A 19,079-nucleotide genomic window follows, 5' to 3' on the forward strand; every position below is an offset into this window, starting at 1 on the left:
ACAGAGTACTATAACAATGTATTCATCGGTTCCAGCGAGTGTGAACATAATTATAAGGTAATTGGAGGTTGGGGTTTCAAAAATGGGTCAGAACCTGTGTTTCCCGGAATATATTATATATGTGGGAACAAGGCTTATTTCAAATTGCCGGATCACTGGTATGGGAGCTGCTACTTTGGCATTGTTTTCCCGAAAATATACCATGTGAACAATGCAGCTGGAAGCGATGATGAAACTAATGGCTTAGTGCGTAGTAGACGCGAAAGTGTAGGCGAAATTGTAGGTGATATTTTTAGTGCACTGATACCTGGAATGGGGGTAGTTCTGAACACCCATAGAATCTGCAAATTGTCTACAGTAGTGGACCGGTTATCAACGGACACTGCTGCTGGTTTCCTGCTGGTCAATACTGAAATGGTTGCGATCAGATCAATGGTTTTACAAAACCGTCTTGCCCTTGACACCCTATTAGCAAAAGAGGGCGGAGTCTGTAGAATGCTGAGAGCGCAACATTGTTGCACCTACATTCCTGATAAAAGTATTGAATTAAAACAATATGTGAGGAACATAACTAATTTGGAAAAGGAACTCAAACCATTGGAGGTTGACAGTGCCTGGACGAGACTGACTGGAGGTCTCTCCTCTATAGGTAGTTGGTTTACTAATCTAGGTAGAAATATTTTATGGAAAATACTGATGCCAATAGTCATAATAGGTGTGATTGTATTGATCATTTTTATCTGCTGCAAATGTCAGAAGTGTAAGAAGAAATATACAGTCAATCCAAGGGGGGTGAAAAGAAACATTGATGAATTAGAATTAGAAGAACTGAAAAGTGCAATTTATAAAAAGGCGAAAAATCACCACTCTCATAAGGAAGCTGAAAGAAAACTAAACAATAAGTTTATTGAAATCGAAATGGACGATATGAATGAATGAGAAAAGTTGGCATCTGTTTCCTTCGTGTAGTGATGATAGTAAATATCATCAAAGAGGGGATTGATGGAGCAAGGATTCGCACGTATAGCGCCTTGCTCGTATGCAAAACCCTTATCTAAATGGCATAATAATATTAACACCATTGTTCGTCATTTGTAAAGTGTTTTCCCTACACGCGGGTGTCCCTAGGATGCTTGCTTGTTTGTCTTTTCACGTACTAACGAAGCTTGCACTGAAAATGGCTGCTTTGCCGCAATTCAGTCTGCGCATGCGTCGGTCATACCCATGTGATGTGACGCACTCGCATTCTGGAGGGATTCTGTGCTCATGCGCATTGATGCTGAATATGGCCGCTTGTCTCTCACCACGCTCTCTGCTTACTGCAGCAGCTTTAGCCTATCTATTCTTTCGCATTAATCCCTAATGCTATAGTTATTATAAAAGTAAGGGTTGGTTATCTCTTATCGTGGTATACAGTGCGATCATTTTTATGTATGATTCTAATTTGTTTTCGCTTACTTTTCATGTACCGCGTCTTTGTGGGCTGGGTAATCATGAGCGGAGCCATGCTTGAAGCTCTGCTGGGCACTGTCACGTGACCGGAGAAAGTTCCATCTGCGCAGAAGCTAAGCCTAGCCAGCTGGCACCTGAAGCACAATGCGCTTGGGAACGACGCTGGGAATACGGCGCCTCACCTTGGAAATCGCAATACTGTTGCTACCTATTGAAAACTGTCTTGTACTGCTGTATTCTATGCATGGGAACGTGAGCCTGAGGGGCGGGTATTCAAAATTGCATATTTATCATGTGAAACTGAATTCTAGGAGGTGGTAAAGACCACACCACCTCTCCTGACCAATCACAATATGGGAAACTGTCACTTGCAACATTAGGGGGTGGTCTGAGGGTCCCCAAAATTGTATAATTACCCTAGTTTAGCTTAGGAAAATTGTCCGACTTGTCCGAGTAGCAGACCTGTCACTGACCCTACGATCTCAATAGGTGCTCATTCTGAAAGTGCTGCGGAGCACTTTGTCCATACTTTCCACAAACTCCCAAGGGGTGGAAAATCCTAAGTGCTGGCAAAGCACTTTGCTGGGGAATTCGAAAATCCAATCGGGGTTTCTGGCGGATTACTTGCAGGAGGGGGTAACGCAGGCGTTGCTGTCCGAAGCTGTGGGTGTTGGTCGTACCCTGGGAGGCCAGTCCTTGATCCGAACCTGAGGGGTATCCTGTCCTTATTCTCCGTGAGCTGTACCTGCTCACAGTCTGGCATTCCTTTTCTGAGGGTCCCTGTCCCCGTCTTCCCAACTGACCCGTGGCCAGGGTTGGTCTTCAGTCTGAATTAGGTAAATATAGATTGTGGGTTTGCGTATCTTTTTATCTCTTTCTTTCTCTCTCTCTCTCTGATCTATTAAAGCATTCTTACCTATGTTATTGCCTTATTGCCATTGAACTTATATGTGCCTGAATTTTAGTTGGTTCCTTCTCTCCCCTTTCCTTTAGAAATTCATTGATTTAATAATCCATAGCATGTTCCCGTTTTTCCCTTTCCTTTAGTGGATTGCAGTGAAAGTAGCAAGAATAGTTCAATACTTAGGTTAAGTACATGTTCTAGGTCCCATTCCCATCCTATGTTCTAGTGTAAAGTTGCAGTGAATAGTATGTGCTAAACTTCTCCCTGTAGTTTCCCATATATTCTAAATGGTCATATTGTTTGTGCAAAGTTATCTTTTGGTATTGATTTTGATGTTTGATATATTACTCTGTGTATCGCTTATTATTTTGGCCTCTTCACTTTGAATTCCTATATAAAAACTAGAACTTAATCAGGTGTCTGTGGTCATTTTACAAAAAACTGTGGAAAGTATATTGTGGATTTTAAGGTGTATTGGATGTTAGGCCTGTCTACTTTTCCTTAACAGCTCCAGGTCCGTCAAAGAATTGCGCCTGTGGTAAGTCGGGTGCATGGTAAGCAGAGGTAAATCCAAACTTGATTACTCCTAGCAGCGTGCAGGAGGAGAAATCCTCACCCAGTTTCACCCAACGAAATTAATGAGTTCTTCACGCCAAGGGCCCAGTGCGTGTTAGAGAATTGGTATCCCGGGTGACCTGGGGAAAACTGCGCGCTCTAGCACTACCACTGATGAGGTGTTGAAGCGCTTTTTCAGCTTTTGTTCTCCAGAACCTATAAAGGAATAGTGGTGAATTAGTATAGTGAAATATGAACGTTTTTTATAGTGTTTTTATATTATTGTTTTAGTGTTGTTTTTTCTTTGGTGCGTGTGCTTAACATTTTGAGTGTATACAGTATGATGTTGCTACGTTTTCATGTAAATAGTGATTTCTCTGCTTTATAGTTGGTTAGTGAAATTCAGTTTCCTTTTCTATTGTTTGTATGATTGTGTTCTATTTTACTGTGTTAGTGCTTTTTTGTTAGTGACGGGTTTTAGGGTCATCCTTTGTATTTATTTTTTTGCTTTGTTTATGTCTGCCCCCCTACATTGTGGTGTCGGAATTTCAGAGCGTTATACCTGTATTTTCCCTTGCGTTTTGTGCTATTCATACTTGTTTTTCTGTTATATTACAGTATGCCTCTTGGTTATGTAGTGGGGTCCGTACTGTTTGCATTATATTTTGTGCAGCTTATACTTTCTCTGCTAATCTTAAAAGTGTTTGTCCTCACAGAGATGGCTGCATGTCCACCACTGTCCGCTGAAATATCACTTCCTGTGCGCTTCAAGTCTGCTGCCCGCCCAAATGCGCGTCACTTCCGCTCCGCCATCTTGTCCCTGTTGCAGAAGGGATTGCTGGAAAAGTTTGTGTTACGGGAGGTAGCGGGAAGCAAAGCGGGCTTGAGAAGCGCCAGCTGAGGAGGCACAGAGGGGAGCGACACCGTAGTAGGTGGCGTCCCGGTTGGCAAGGGGCGGAGATAAGAGAGGGGAGGGTTTTGAAGCACTGTCGGGATAAGGGGAGCCCCCCCAGGAAGAGGGGGGGCAACCACAACGGTGTTGAAAGAGGAGCCATAGGGGAAAGGAGCCCCAAGGGCTCCGAGGCTGTCAAGGTACGGGAAGTGGAGCTGCACGGACACCGTAGGGGTGAAAGGAAGGACCTCTAGAGACAGGGAGGAGCCACAGCAGAAATCAGTGCTCCTGTGAATAATTTTAGGGGAGCGCCGATGACGGGAGGGTAGGAAGAGGGAGGCGCCGCAGCTAACTCAGATAGACGGGGCACCTGAATGGTGTTTGTGTGTCAGTCAGCCAAGAGCGCTGCAGAGGCACCCCCAGTGCGTTGGTAGTAGAACAGGGTTCCTCGCCGATTAGTATAAGGGAATCATCCCTACCGAGGGAGATAACTGCGGACACGCCCAATCGAATTAGACGCCCCAAAGTGATGAGGAACCATTCATTCATGCATTCATGAAATAGTTAATATCCTGTTAAACATCATCTGCTACCGAAGTGTGCTCACTTAGTTGGAGGATCTTCTATAGGTGCGACAGGCACCTAAAGACAGACAACGGTACTTAACTGTACACTTAACACTGCTGAGGGTTTTTTTGCTGAAACAAGCCGACACGAGCCCGTCGTGCAGTTTGTGAAGCAAGTTAAACTCGGCCGTGTAAAGTTAAGGATCCAGTCGTGTAGACTATTTCCCCAATGGTACCCAAAAATCCCAGGCGACACCCGAGGGTGCTGTCAGTATTGAAAGACGCTTACAGTGGCCTATGGGCAGCATTAGATCACCGAAGGCACTCTGTCATTCCATTATGTCTTTTATATTTAAAGTACAATTAAATACTTGCTCTGTATAAAGAGTGCCACTCGGGTGTAAACAGAACTCAGTGGCGTTACCTCAAGGGTTAGTAGGCTGAGGTAGTAGTTAAAAGCCTGAAAGGATCCATAGAGCCCGCAATCGCGAAACTGTGCTTACACCCCCCGGATGTAGGTGTGTGCGGTTTCCTTTTCCTCACCAGAAACATGCTTCTGTAAGTGCCAAGACCTTAAAAGGCCAAAGCATCTCACCTGCCGGTTATCAAGAAAACAATATCCCAGGTATGTATAACCCAATATATCTTACTATTGTGTGATTGCCGTTTTGAGTGAGAGAGAATTACAGTGTAGACATTATTTTGGCACGGGACAGTGCGGGTGGGAAATGCGTAGTATTCCTGTGGTCTGAAGTAAGACTGTAGTGGCATTGGGTGTCACTAGCAAGAAGTTTTGCGAGTTTACCAACATTACCACCCAGAGTTGTAGACCGCAGCGCAGTTAAACTCGAAAGGCAATGTGGCTGTCGCTTAGAGTATTGTTTAGCTTCCTTATTTTCCTTTTAACCTCGTGCACTTTGTTCACAGACTGTCATTGAATCCTGTTACTCAGTTGACGCCCAATTTTTGCTCGCAAGGAGGACGCATTCGAGTGGAGGGCCACCGCCGCGCCGCCGTAATGGCTTCCAGTTTCGGGGATCAATATGACTGGTACTTCGGCCAGCTGAGCAGACAAGAAGCGGTAGCTATGTTGCAGGGGCATCGGCATGGCACCTTCCTAGTGAGGGACAGTACCACCTGCCCTGGGGATTTCGTTCTGTCCGTCAGTGAGAACAAAAAAGTAAGTTAGTAAATGTGTACTGCTCACTCTGGGATGCACAGAAATTGTTTGTACTGCTCACTTCTGCTCAAATAGCCGTATGACACCTCCCAATGTACTCATCCCATACCACCTCCTACTGCATTGGAACCCCCCCCCCCCCTATCACTTTCCAGATATTTTCCTCTTCTATCCCTCCACTATTCTTCAACTCATACAAGAAACTCGCCCCCCCCATCACTTTCCAGATATTTTCCTCTTCTATCCCTCCACTATTCTTTTCGACTCATACAAGAAACTCGCGTCCACTGCTCAAATTAATTTAATGTTGTCTCTCTATAATAATTCACCACTAAACCTCTTTGGTTTCCCGAGTAGCATGCTACCCGCCAAAAAGCGCTTCCACACTTCGTCGAGGGTAGTATTTGCCTCATAATTACAATACAAAGTATCTGATCTACCTCTCTGTAACATTTAATTTGTAGAGTCACATTCTTGTGAAATGTCTAAAAGATAAATGCACCAATTTCAGATCCTTTGGAGCCGGTCCTAGTAGCTCGAGGTTAGTAGGTCGAGGTTAATACCTGTCTGCAGGAGAGATTTTTTTTTTTAACCTTGTGAGCGGTTTCCCTCATTGAAACGTAGCCCATGAATTGTTCAGTGTACATTTTGGACAGTGTTAGTTGTAGGTCTCAGATTTTTCATCTCTATTAAGTCACCAACATTAGTGACCTTGCTGTTGCTGAAATAGGAGCAGAAGTTGCAAGTTAAATGTTTAATTTGTGCTAAAAAAGATGTGTGTTAAAGCATTTGGCGGTATCCTTCAGGTTTGCAGGTCTACCTAAAGTTGTAGAAGCGTGAATACAATTTGTTCTGGAAAGTTGTAGTTGGTTATTGATGTGTTAAGGAGCACTACTCCTCGAAAGGCATGATTACACGTACAAAAGTACTGCTTTTATAATTTATATTTAATGGTATTTAGAACTTTAGTTTGAAGTTTGGGCATGGTAAAAATAAGGTATTCTTATGCGAACTGCTAGTAAAAAAACTTGTCTTTTGGTTCCTAAATTAAGTGGTTCTCCAACGCTCCCCGCCCTCCACAAATTGTCCCTTTCCCGTAAGACTCAGCTTAAGAACCATTTAGCTGAATTTGTATTCAGAGGCCTACTTAGGGTGTCGACGACTGCTTTAGACAATTAAATCAATAAAGTGTGTGCAATTAAAGCAGCAAAATTGAAAAATGTGTAAACTTTATTTTTATATTTGATTGCGAATTAAATAAAACATTTCAAGGTTCAGCGTATTTGTGTATTGTTTTGAGGTTCGTAAGCTAGAAAATGTTTAGATCGGGGGTTCTGACGATTAATGACTCACAGGGTGGTGTACCTGAATTCAAGTAATGATTCAGTGGGGGTTCACAGGTCAAAAGGTTCTTAACCTTTGTTTTAGTTAATTCTGCAAATTTACAGAAATTCAGAGGGGGGGGGGCACAGAGTTAAAATGGTTAAACTTTGCTTTAGTTCTGAAAATATACAGTCGTTCCTAGAAAAAATGTTTTGCCACCTCACCTTTGGCGCTGAATCCCCCACATGGTGAACAATTTAGACATCTATACATTCCTCCAGGACTAAGAACACTATGCAAAGTATTTCTTGCCATGTTGATGTTGCTGCCCTCTTAATGTTGACCACATTCCTTATGTTTGTTCTCTGCCCACCAGGTATCACACTACATCATTAACAGTGTGCCAGGCAGACTGAAAATTGGAGATCAGGAGTTTGATGGCCTGCCTTCCCTTTTGGAGTTCTACAAAATTCACTATTTGGACACTACTACCCTGATTGAGCCAGTCTCCAGGAGCTTACCTCCACGCGGGGGTCCTGGGGTGCCTCTGAGACCGCCCTCTGATGGCGATGATGGAGGAGAGTGGGTCAGGACTCTGTATGACTTTTCAGGCAATGATGAAGAAGACCTTCCCTTTAAAAAGGGTGAGGTGCTGAAGGTGCTGGCCAAGCCGGAGGAGCAGTGGTGGACGGCGCAGAGGTCAGACGGCCGCATGGGCATGATACCTGTGCCCTACGTGCAGGTCTGCAAGCCACAAGCTCTGCCGAAGGGCACTCTCCTGGGTCCCTATGCACAGCCCAACGTTAATCCGCTGCCAAGTTTGCAAAATGGTCCAGTTGTGGCAAGGGCCACCCAGCGAAGAGTGCCAAATGCTTACGATAAGACAGCCCTGGCCTTCGAGGTATGTGCGTAGAGTGTAGCAGCGTAAAGTGTCTCTCTTCCAGAAAAAAATAATACTGCTGTGGGTGTTTTATTAATATATTTAAAACGTGGATGTTTATCACATGTAGACCATTGTGTATACTTCTGTTACTTAAATGCAAGATCATAGCGCACAGAGGTTATTAGTGTTGTAGAAATGCACTTAGCATATTAACTTGCAGGAAAATCTCTAACACCCTGATGTGCCCCTCTTTGTGGAAGTAATTGCGGTTATAAGAATATCTATCCCCTGCCAAGGATATCACCTGTGTCATGTCGCCTATTGAACCCACTCTTCTCTTCGTTACTGATTATAAGTCTGATAGAGCTGGATTACCAGAATATCGTTCCATCTGATTTCTTGAGCCTTGGTGATTTAGCACATAAAATTGCCTGGCATGGGAACACTGGGTCTGATATATAATTTTTTATTTGATGCACTTAGGTGAGTTGCGGACACAGATACAGACCATCCCCCACCAATCCCTTTCTCCAACACGTGGAATACTCCCTCCCCCCCTAGCAGTCCGGGTGTCTGTCCAGGCTGTCCATATACCACGTGCTTTGAACTAATATTGGAGATGACCATGTGATAAAAGGCTGCATGATAGTTCCACATTCTGTGGACTGAAGCTCGTAAGTGCAGGGGTGTTTTTGCCATTTTTCCGTAGCCATCATCACACCCTCGATGATTCTGAGGCAAAAGGGTCTCAAAGCAATGGCATTTGAGGGACCCCATGTAGAATAATTGTCACTCGCCTCCCAGTCAAAAGAAAAGAGCAGCCAATGAAGCTTCTTTCACAGCCACTGGAGGTGTAAGCCCCTTCCAATGCTTCCTCAGTGGAAATTCTCCTAAAAGAAACACCCTCAAGCTCTTTTATTGTCAAGACAAGCCTCGCCAAAGAGTGTGCTGATCATACCTGAAGTGGTACACAATTGACAGTTTGGTACTTTACCTTTCCATGTAGTTCAAAGTACAACATGGTTTGTTTTGATGTCTGTGGTTCTAGTACTGGCACCAAGCTGCCTTCTGGATTGAAATTCAAAACATGAGGTGATAGAGCAAAGAAATGCAGGACAATACTCTGGCTCTTCTATTGTTTGGTTCGCTCTCAAGTTGTATTGCATGTTGTGTTTATTAATTTGATACAATTATCAAGAGAGAATGGATCACTTGTACCTGTGTCACCAGGGTCGGGTATGGTGGCCTTCGTAAAAACCCTCATTCACTTTCAAAGGTGTTAGGGCGGTATATCTTGATTATCCGCCTTTTTTTCATGTGACAGCATGATCATTGTTTTTTTGTGTGTATGCTATCCTCCACTTGGAGGTCTACCCACTGGTAAAACCGTAGTGATCAGTGATGAAAGAGTGAAGGGAGTTAAAATTGCCTTCTTCTCCAAATTTAAAACTTCTTTAATTAGTTGGGGATGTGGAAAAGTAAAATCAAGGTAGTGCGTAAGAAGATAAGTTAATAATCAAACGCACTACTTTGTCCATGTGTGCGGTTGACATGTTTCAGCCCCATCGGTGCCCAGCCTGGTCGGGAAAAGTGAGGTTGCTAGATTAGCTGCCTGAAAGGGTAGGTCAATGACTTACCCGTCTTCTATCATTGTTACTGGTTATTGTTACCTATAACTTGTCTTCCCTGTTGCAGGCCTCCTCGGGGGACCGGCGGGCTTGTAATTAAGGCCTGTCTGTGTCTGCTCCTGCGAATTGTGCTCGCTCTGTAATCAGTACCTCACTTTTCCTAAGGTCCTGAAGAAAGCCCCCCGGCCGGGCACCGAATGGGGCTGAAACATGTCGACCGCTCACATGGACAAAGCAGTGCGTTAGATTAGTAACTTATCTTCATACGAGCTACCTTGATTTTACTTTTCCACATCTCCAACTAATTAAAGAAGTTTTAAATTTGGAGAGGTAGGCAATTTTAACTCGCTACACCCTTTGCACCCTTTTTGTACTACTGCTTCAGGTGAATGCTCCTTCCAGAATATAGGAGACACAAGCTACTTCTTCCCAGTGTGTTAACCAGGTATCCAACTATGCAAAACAAGGATATGAAGGGTCTGGCTGTTGAATGCCACAATTGGTTGTGTAATATTAACGTAAATACTTCTTGGGGACTTTCCCTGAAGGAATCCTGGATTGTCGGTGTCGGTTATACAGCAGTTCATTCAATATCAAACTAAAGTGATGGTGCACCATCACCAAACTGTCCATAATCTAAATCCTCGGTCGACAGACACTGTCAGCAAACTGTACTTCTAAAGCAGAAAATGTAAAAATAACTGCAGCTTAATTTATTAGTCTGTAATGGAAGCCATTAGAAGCAATTTGTGGCAACCATCCGGAGCACAAACACATTTGTTGACATTTTCACGCTAATCCGTATTGTTATACAGGCAATCACATTTATGATTTAAATACTGTATTTGCATTAAAGATACTTTAGTGCCAAAGGGTGCACTTTTTCAGCGTAGAAATTAGTAGCATCAATCAAATAGGTGGCAATTTCTCTTTGCACCCTATGACTTCTTCCTGTCCAGCAGCAAGTGCTACATCCGCCACTAAGACTTCAGTGGTGTTTAATTTCCATGTTGTTTGTTGGCCATCTGATTAAGAACTCGGCAGTAGTACCTTCTTAAGAGCTGCAGAGCTAGCCAAATCTGAGGGATCCTGACCTGTGACTCTCCGCTATTTCCCGATCTCTGGCCTATTTATCCTTAGTGAATTCTGGCTTTTTTACCACTGGTAATTCTGTGGTCACCCAGGTTCGCTTGGAACAGGACTCCGCTTACAGGGGTCATGGTGGTGGGCTACTTGGCCAGAAGCACCTTGCAAGTAGGGAATTTCTCCATCTGTATGCATTGAAGTGAATGGCTCCACTTCCCCCATTCTATAAGCACAGCTGGGCCGTAATCAACCATTCTATCCACTATAGAGAATTTAGCCTGTCCTTTATGGGCCAACTTTACGCACTTAGTGTGCCAAAGGAGCACATTTTCCAGGCTTGCTCCTAGACCACCTCACACTCAGTGGAGTGCCTGCGGACATCTCGGTCTGTTGAATAGGTGCATTTGGTCCTTTCAGTTGTAGAATATTGACCCATTAATAAAGTATTTGTGAGAGTGAGTTCATGCCATTTGGTGCTAGCTGCTACTTTTGGTCCCTTTAGCATAGTAATAGTGGCCAAGTTTACAAATGGTTCCATTGGGAACTCTCGAGTACATTCTTCAAACAACTCTTTAATCCCGGTTACTCAAGTTTGATGTTGCATTTAGGAGCAATATACTTTACATCTGTTTTGGGGTTGTTTTTGGTAGTCCTGCAGTTCCCCACAGGTAAACATTTTGACAAAAGGTTTTCCTTGAATGCAGTTCTGTAGCATGAATCTTTTCTGGATTTGTCGCCATCTAGTAGTTGGGTCTAGAATACTCTAAGTCCTTCCCGAGGCATCATCTAGTACATTTCTAAACTACATCTGCCCCCTGTGACAGACATCGCATGCGCCATGAAAGACCTTGTGTATGGCAGCATCTTCCCATATTTTTTTTCTGCCATTGGGTCTCAAGCAACAACCGAAGCTCCAAGGGCATCAAAATAAGTGTGAAGGAAGACAATAGACCGTCATAGAAATGAAGGAGGAACAACTCGCAGAGAACACCCGTATAAGGAAGAGAAAAAAACTGGAAATCACTGAAAAATAGGTGGATTATATGGTGAGTGACTGCATGGTCAGAGAATGCACGGACATGGAATTGGAGTCACAGGAAGGGGGAGAAAATACACCAGGGCTCGAAAAATCCAAAAAAATGGTACTAGTCCTGCAGGTCTAGTACTTTAAAACATTTCCTCGACCTAACTGCAGCCTACTTGACCTCCGTCTCTGAAAGCGGAGGAAATGTGACAAGATAACAATTTTTTTTAAATCTCTTTTTATTAATTAACAAAGTAACAAACAGAAATAACTCTCAGGTGGAAGCCAGCAATAGTTACATACGTTGGGTCCATTTGGTACAGGAGTAGTCACATTACAATAACTGTTTGAGATCAAGGGGATCCCGGTGCGTCCAATTCCAGACTCTGCGTAGGTGCCTCGCAGAAATCCCCGCGATGAGCATTCCACGCACCCCGTATCTTCCCCGATTTTACGCGGGCAGCCCCAGGCCAGGTACACCGCACGCTCTCTAAACATGCACCAGTCAAGATCATCCGGCCACTTCCCAATCCGGGGCGGCTGACGCGCCCCCCATAACTGCGCAATATTGCGTTTAGCCACCATACACGCCAGCGTAACCCACTGTTTCTCATATTCATTGAGGTCCGTCGGCGCCCACACATTCAACAAACATCTCCGTGCCTCGAGGCCTACTTCCTGTCCCAGCACCGCCCTCAATTCCTCGTGTACTGCCCTCCAGTATGTCTGTACATAGGAGCAAATCCAAATGATGTGTATCAGGGTACCCTCCTCGCTGCATTCTCTCCTACACTCTCCACTCTCAGCTCGTCCCATTCGCACCAAACGCGTGCCCGTCACAAGTCCTATGCAAGATTTTCAGCTGAACCAGGCGCAGTCTCATTTGTATCGCCTCAACCTTGGGAGAGGACACTGCCTCAGTCCAGTCCTCATCATCCAGTTCTAACCCTTCTGCAGTCCACTTCGCCCTAAGCTTCACAAGTGAGTCCCTGATATTATTAATCAGTTTCCGGTAAATGAGGGATGTGGTCTTCTCAGGCAGGTGGCCGTCCAGAACCCGGTCCTCAAGGGGGGGAAGCCTCAGGGAGTTCAGCACCCGTCGGGACATGCGTGACCAAGGCGTGTCTCACTTGCAAGTACCGGAAGTACTCGTTTTGATGCAGACTATACCGGGCCGCCAAGGTCTCGAATGGCAGAATAGAATCTTTTCCCTCAGACGTCTTTAATCTGGGAGATTCTGTTAAGGTTCCATTTATCGAACCCCTTCGACTTCCACAGGCTCCCCAGCTTCTCCGAGTTAAACAAAGGGGTGGAAAGCGTGAGCCTCCCAGCCCATCCGAGACTCCTGATGGCCACATGCCAAACCCTCACCTCATGAGCAGTCGGACCAATCAATGGATACCTGCCCATCCTCGCATACAGCGCCCTGCCGATCTCCCCACCAGGGGAAAGGCTCCGATCCATGGCGTAACCGGGGTCGCCTGGCACGCCATACACAATATGATTGATGGCAGCTAGATGTGAGGCCCAATTATATTTGCGCAGATCAGGGAGACCGATGCCCCCATCGTACCATGCCAAGGTCAATTTGTTATATGCTATGCAAGCTCTACCGTCCCATAGGAGTGGTGTTTGCAAAGACTCAATCCCCCTGAAATAGGAAGCGGGCACCGGGTCCATCGAGTTTTGCAGGGCGTAGAGGAATCTCGGCAAGGCCATCATTTTGAAGAGTGGCTCTACCAATCCAGGATAGCTGGAGGGCGCGCCAGTGTTTCACGTCTGTCTTACACCGCGCCAGCGGGACGGCCAGATTACGATCAAAGCGTTGCTTCGGATCAAGTGTGACAAAAATCCCTAGATATTTAAAGCCCTCTGTCTCTACTGTAATGGGACAGGACCGCGGAAGTTCAGGGGGGCCACCGGCTAGGGTAAGTATCACCGACTTGTCCCAGTTAATCACCAGTCCCGAGTACCTCCCAAAGACCTCAAGAAGATCCAAGAAATATCGGAGAGAGAGGTCATAGGTCTCGTGAGGTAGAGCAGACATCCGCGTAAATGGAGATCTTGTCCTCCCACTCAGGCGTCCAACTTATGCCCCGTATCGATGGGTCCCATCTCACCCAAGCTGCCAGCGGCTCCATAGCTAGCGCGAAAAACAATGGGGACAATGGAGACCCCTGTCTGGTGCCCCTACCCAGGGCGAAATCCTCCGACTTACAGTTGTTGACCACCACTCTAGCCAGCGGGGATGCATAAAGCAACCGCACCCAGGCTATGAAGTTCACGCCAAATCCCATCTTTGCCAACACCGCGAATAGGTAGGGCCACTCCACTCTGTCGAAAGCCATGGAGGCGTCCAGGGAAACCATGATCGCCTGTTCCTGCAGATGACCGGCCGACCCCAATATACTAGGGAGTCTGCGCAAATTCAGCGCGGTGCTGCGCCGCAAACCCTGACTGATCCGGGTGTACCAGTGAGGAGATCACTTTCACCAGTCTGGTGGCCAACAATTTGGCCAGGATCTTGGGTTCGGCATTCAGGAGGGAAATGGGCCTGTAGGAAGAACATACTTCCGCAGGTTTGCCAGGCTTGTGAGTAAGCATGATCTTGGCCACCCTTTGGTCGTATGGGAGTACACCTTTGTCTCTGTCGGTGAACATAGCCCTCAGATAGGGAGCAAGTTTGTTGGCACTGAGTTTGTATAGTTCTACCGGAATACCGTTCGGGCCAGTGGCTTTGCCAGACTTGCCCTGGCGAATAGCCTGTGCAACTTCGTCATCCGTGAACGGAGAATCGAGGAAATCGCGGTCTTCTTCAGATAAACTCGGCATAATTATATCTCTAATCATTTCCCCATTATCGACTTCTGTAAACCTGTCTCCAGCGGCATAGATCTCTAAAGTTTTTCGCAAATTCATCGGCCACAGTCTGCGGGTTCGTAAGCCTACCCGAGGATCGACTCACCAATTCAGGCACTAGTCGGGACGGACGTTCTCCCTGCTCGAGCCAAGCAATAAGCTTGCCCGCTTTGTCTCCGTGCTCATACACACGGCACTGTGTTGCATTGTGATGCGTTAAGGCTCCCTCCCTAGCAAGATTCCTATATTCCTCCTTACGGAGCCTCAAGAGGTGGTGGCCGGCCTCCGTGGGAGACTCAGCCACCCGCCTCTCCTGGGAGAGAACTTCCTCCTCCTTCCCGAGCAGCACAGCCAACCCTTCTTTCTTCTTCTTCGAGACAATGGATAATACCTCCCCTCTGGCCACCGCCTTAAATGCTTCCCACAGCGAACTGGGGGAATCTACCGATCCGACATTCTCAGAGACGTACAGATCAGACATGTGGCGCACCTCTTTCGCAATGACCGGGCCTTTCAGCCGCCAAGCTCCTATGTGATCTATCCTGCCCACAGCCGGAAGCTCCAGTGCAAGGCATAACCAGAGCGGAGAGTGATCAGACACCCCTCCCCAAAGGCCTGACCTCCGACACATACAATGCCATCGCCGCTGGGAGGAGGACGTAGTCCAAACGTGAGAGAGTGCAGTGTGCAGCAGAAACATGAGTGTAGTGTGTTGTGCTAGGATTACGGACGCGCCAGCAATCAATCGGTCCCAACGTACTCATAAAAGTCAGACAACCATCTCTTCGCCTGTGGCAGCACCCACGGGGGGGCCCGATCAACCACACCATCCACCACCGAATTAAAATCGCCTCCCAACACCATATGACCAAGGGGAAGAAAGATGGCCCCCAAATCTCGGAGCGTCTCGGCCTGGAGAGCAGGGGGAACATAAATCGATAAAAATGTGACTTTATGGCCCCCAACAAGTCCCGACACTCCAGCATAACGACCTCTCTGACCCACCCAGGTTGCCTGAACAGAAAAGGGGAAGGAGTTTTTGAACAGTATCCCCACACCACTAGAACCAGTCGTGTAGCCAGCGTGTACTACTAGTTTGTAACCTCCTCTGTGCATGGCCTCACACTTGTTCCCCACTAAATGAGTCTCTTAGAGCAGGACTACGTCTGGGGTGTTCCTTTGGACTAGCTGACTGACCATCCCCCTCTTGATCTTATCACCCAACCCGTTGACATTCCAGCTTAGCACCTTGATCCACGACCCCCTGAACTCACGTTTCTCAGAACCCATGTACTTCAAATAGCAAAACTACGTTTCCACCTGAGCAAAAAGACCCAGAACCAACAAAAATACAAACTACACTTACACCCACCTCCCCTCCCCCCACCCTGCACCCCTGCATTTGGCACCCCCCCCCCAACTCGCAGTGTGCCTGTCTCCCCATAATGAAACTAAAGACTATCTAAAAATAGATTAAAGGAGGATATCGGTGCCCCGCTTCCCCGCCCCCCCCATGAATCTGAAGCTAGCTCTTAAATATGCAACTATAACAGTGGGATCTATCTGAAAGCCTATACCACCCCGCTGTTAACGCCATGTCCAAATAAAGTTCTGCTTCACCTGGAGTCTCTGCCATCATGGAGCTTCTTCTCCACCGTCCTGATCCTGGGGGGGTCTTGCGGGCCAAGCTCTCAACCCAGTCTGATGTTATCTCAAGATTGTCAAAGAACCAGACTTTCTCGTCCGCCTCAAGTCTGAGCTTGGCCGGATACAGCATGGCAGACTTTTTTTTTTTTTTTAATTTTTGAAAACCTTTATTTGTGCAATCACAAAAGGACAAATGCGGGCCTACAACCCTCAGGCCGGCCACGAGTACTGTTTAAGCACCAGTGCATGCAATATAGCGACGCAGTAGCACATCAATACCAGTAAGCGAGCATTCAGCAGTTACACTGTACGTCCCGTGCTACCGCGCCTCAGGAGCATTGAAGGTTCGTTTTTAAAATTTTGTTAGCAACTATTAGAGTCCAACTGTTCCGTTTGAATTGAAAAGAGAAAATGTAACTAAGAAAGCAGGGTCCATGTAGACGTGATATATCAGTTGCGACAGAGTCACACATAGACCAACAACCCAAATGGCAATTCTCCCCAGGCGGCATGGCGGCCCATAGTGTGTGTAGCAAGATATCAGAGGTAACATCCTAACATTTGTCGATCGCCACCCGCCCACCAGTAACATCGACACGGACCCAAGACAGAAAGAAAAGAAGAAATAAAATAAAGAGGAAAAACAAGGCACCATAGAAACAAAGAAGAAAACTAAAACCCCCCATCCCCCACCCTACACTCATGCAGAGGCTATGGCCTACCCCCCCCCCCCCCAGCAGTGTGTCTGTCGCCCAATAAACCCGAAATATAGAAGAGGAAAGTGAGAGAAGAAAAAAGGAAAGTATCATATCACATAAGAAATAGGGAGCAAGAGAAGAGTAACCTAATCTAAAACTCCCATGAAGCACCTAACCCCGGAGGAGGGCCACAATCATTGAGTCCCGGACTCCACCGCCCGCACAAAACCCCCACCCCATCCACAAGGACAAAAAGAGCACATCAGTTGTAGCCGCAAAGGAAGGGATAGCACAAATTGAGCCCCTAGGTAGAACAACGCAGCGTTTCAATCCGGGTCCCCCCCAGCAGATCAGACAGAATACAGAGACCCACAGTAGCGACATTTACCCCCGGTCCCCCAGCCCGCAAAAAACATATGCACCCTGCAAATAGGGATCGAAAACCAGACACATCAATGGCAACCTGAAATGAAGAGAGACCATCGCAAGTAGCTCATACAGAAGTTCCAGGAAAGCGTCCCAGTTCAGGTCTCCGCTGGCCAAGTAAATAGAGCAGTGCAAAGTTAGGCAGTTCAGGGGAATATGAACAAGAGGAGAGAGAACCAGTACGTCCCAGGCAGGTTGACACGTCAGGCACATACAGTTCAAATGAATATATCGTGAGTACAGTGCGAGTCGAGTCTCCGTCAGTCAGTCTATCAATGAAGATTCCCTCAGCCCTGGCCAGATCGCAAACGTCTCTGTGAACATGGCCTCCAGAGGAAATAAGACCCAAACAAAGCCGGAGGACAAAATGGCCACCACCAACGATGAGAAAGAAGGTAGAGACAAAATGGGCGTCGTCCGTCAGTTGTCGAGCCGCAGGCACCCAGGATAGTCACCCTCAAACATAGGAGGCGATATTAAAGCCATCGCCTGGAAAAGAACGCTTGCGAGGCTGCCGGTTCGAAGGGGACCGATGGCATCAAAGGCAAAGTTGGAAACACTAACCTCTGTGTAGACAAAGTCTCAGACATCGGCAAAAGGGGAAACATTGTAGCGCCCTCGAAGCTGCTAGGCGGCCGTCCACAATCACCACGGCAAGTAGGGAAAATCAACACCTCCCCACATTCGCTCCGTATCATGGTGTCCCCCACAGGGACAGACAAAGACGAGTCAGTGCAGTGCTGGAAGTTGGTCGGTCTCCCCCGACCCGAGAAAAGGACGCCGTCCAGTCGCACACTCAGCGCACCGAGGAGGGAACCCCAGTCATGGCGGAGCTCGGCAAGCGCCGCCAGAACGGTCTTGTACGTTGGCTCCGGCCGTAGGCTCTCTAGGTCCACATTAGGTGTTGAGACACTGGGTGCAGCCCCCAGCTCGCAATCGGGCTGGGCGGTATAATCACAATGCGGGGTAGTTCTTGCCATCACGGGGTAAACAGCCGCCATTTCTTCCTCCTCGGGCGGCTGTACGGAGAAGGGGGCGAGCGCGGGATCAAGTGTCCGCAATCCAGACCGCCGTCGCAGGCACCGCACACTGTCTCAGAGCGCCACACGGGGGATGGCGCTGCCGCTCCGTCACCAGGCAGACGATCGTATCGGGGCACCCCGGGTTCAGCAGACTGTTGCCGATCCAACATCGGTCAGCGGAGAGGGCTGAACGGGTCTCAGAGCCAGGACTGTGGCGGTCGGTCAGCAGCACGACGATCACTCCCCCAATACGGCACGCAGGGACCTCGGATGAGCACGGGTAGGGTCAGAACGATCACGGCATCACTCTTCTGCGGTTAGAAATCAGGATAGAAGGCAGGATGACGGTGCTGGATGCACAGGCTCGCGGAGCCGGGAATCAGGACGTCTGTTCAGGTCGCCATCTTGGCTCCTCCTCCCCAGCATGGCAGACTTGATGTCCAAGTCTCGAAGCTCTGCCTCTGTCTCTACCATTTGCGTGAAATCAGGAAAGAAATTCATGGTTGAGTTCTCAAACTTCAGGGGCCCATCAGTCCTAGACGTCTGCAGGACAGCGTCCCTGTCCCTGAAGTTCAGGACCCTGACGATCATAGGCCGAAGCTGAGCCCCCGGTCGTGGTCTACCTCCGGGGATCCTATGAGCCCGCTCCACCTTCGGCTTCAATGGTTCATGATTAAATCCTCCATAAACAAATCCGGGGAAGGCCCTTCGGCTTTCTCCGGTATCCTGATTACTCGCACGTTGTTCCGTCGGGCCCGTCCTTCGTAATCGTCTAGTTTGCGGGCCACCATCTCGCCAGAGGCCTTGAGGCCCCTCACTTCCCTCTGAAGCTCAGCCACATCATCAGTCAAGCTCGCCGTCTTAATATAGAGCGATTTAACCTGCTCTCTGGTCTTAGTGAGATCAGTTCTGATGAGGTTAACCTCGATGGTTA

At 47.3% G+C, this 19,079-nt stretch overlaps 1 protein-coding gene across 1 annotated transcript in view; it reads left to right on the top strand.

The window, feature by feature from the left end:
• Positions 1-3,708: 3,708 nt before the first annotated feature.
• Positions 3,709-19,079, top strand: part of LOC147705696 (adapter molecule crk-like) — a 46,613-nt gene continuing 31,242 nt past the window's right edge. Inside the window, exons 1-3 of the mRNA XM_086932124.1 lie at positions 3,709-4,994; positions 5,297-5,549; positions 7,249-7,773. Coding sequence (XP_086788250.1) covers positions 5,388-5,549; positions 7,249-7,773 — 687 coding nt within the window. The 5' untranslated portion in view covers positions 3,709-4,994; positions 5,297-5,387. The remainder of the gene's footprint in view (positions 4,995-5,296; positions 5,550-7,248; positions 7,774-19,079) is intronic.

Source organism: Lissotriton vulgaris, chromosome 7 (assembly GCF_964263255.1).
Source record: "Lissotriton vulgaris chromosome 7, aLisVul1.2, whole genome shotgun sequence".
Taxonomy (NCBI): Eukaryota; Metazoa; Chordata; class Amphibia; order Caudata; family Salamandridae; genus Lissotriton; species Lissotriton vulgaris.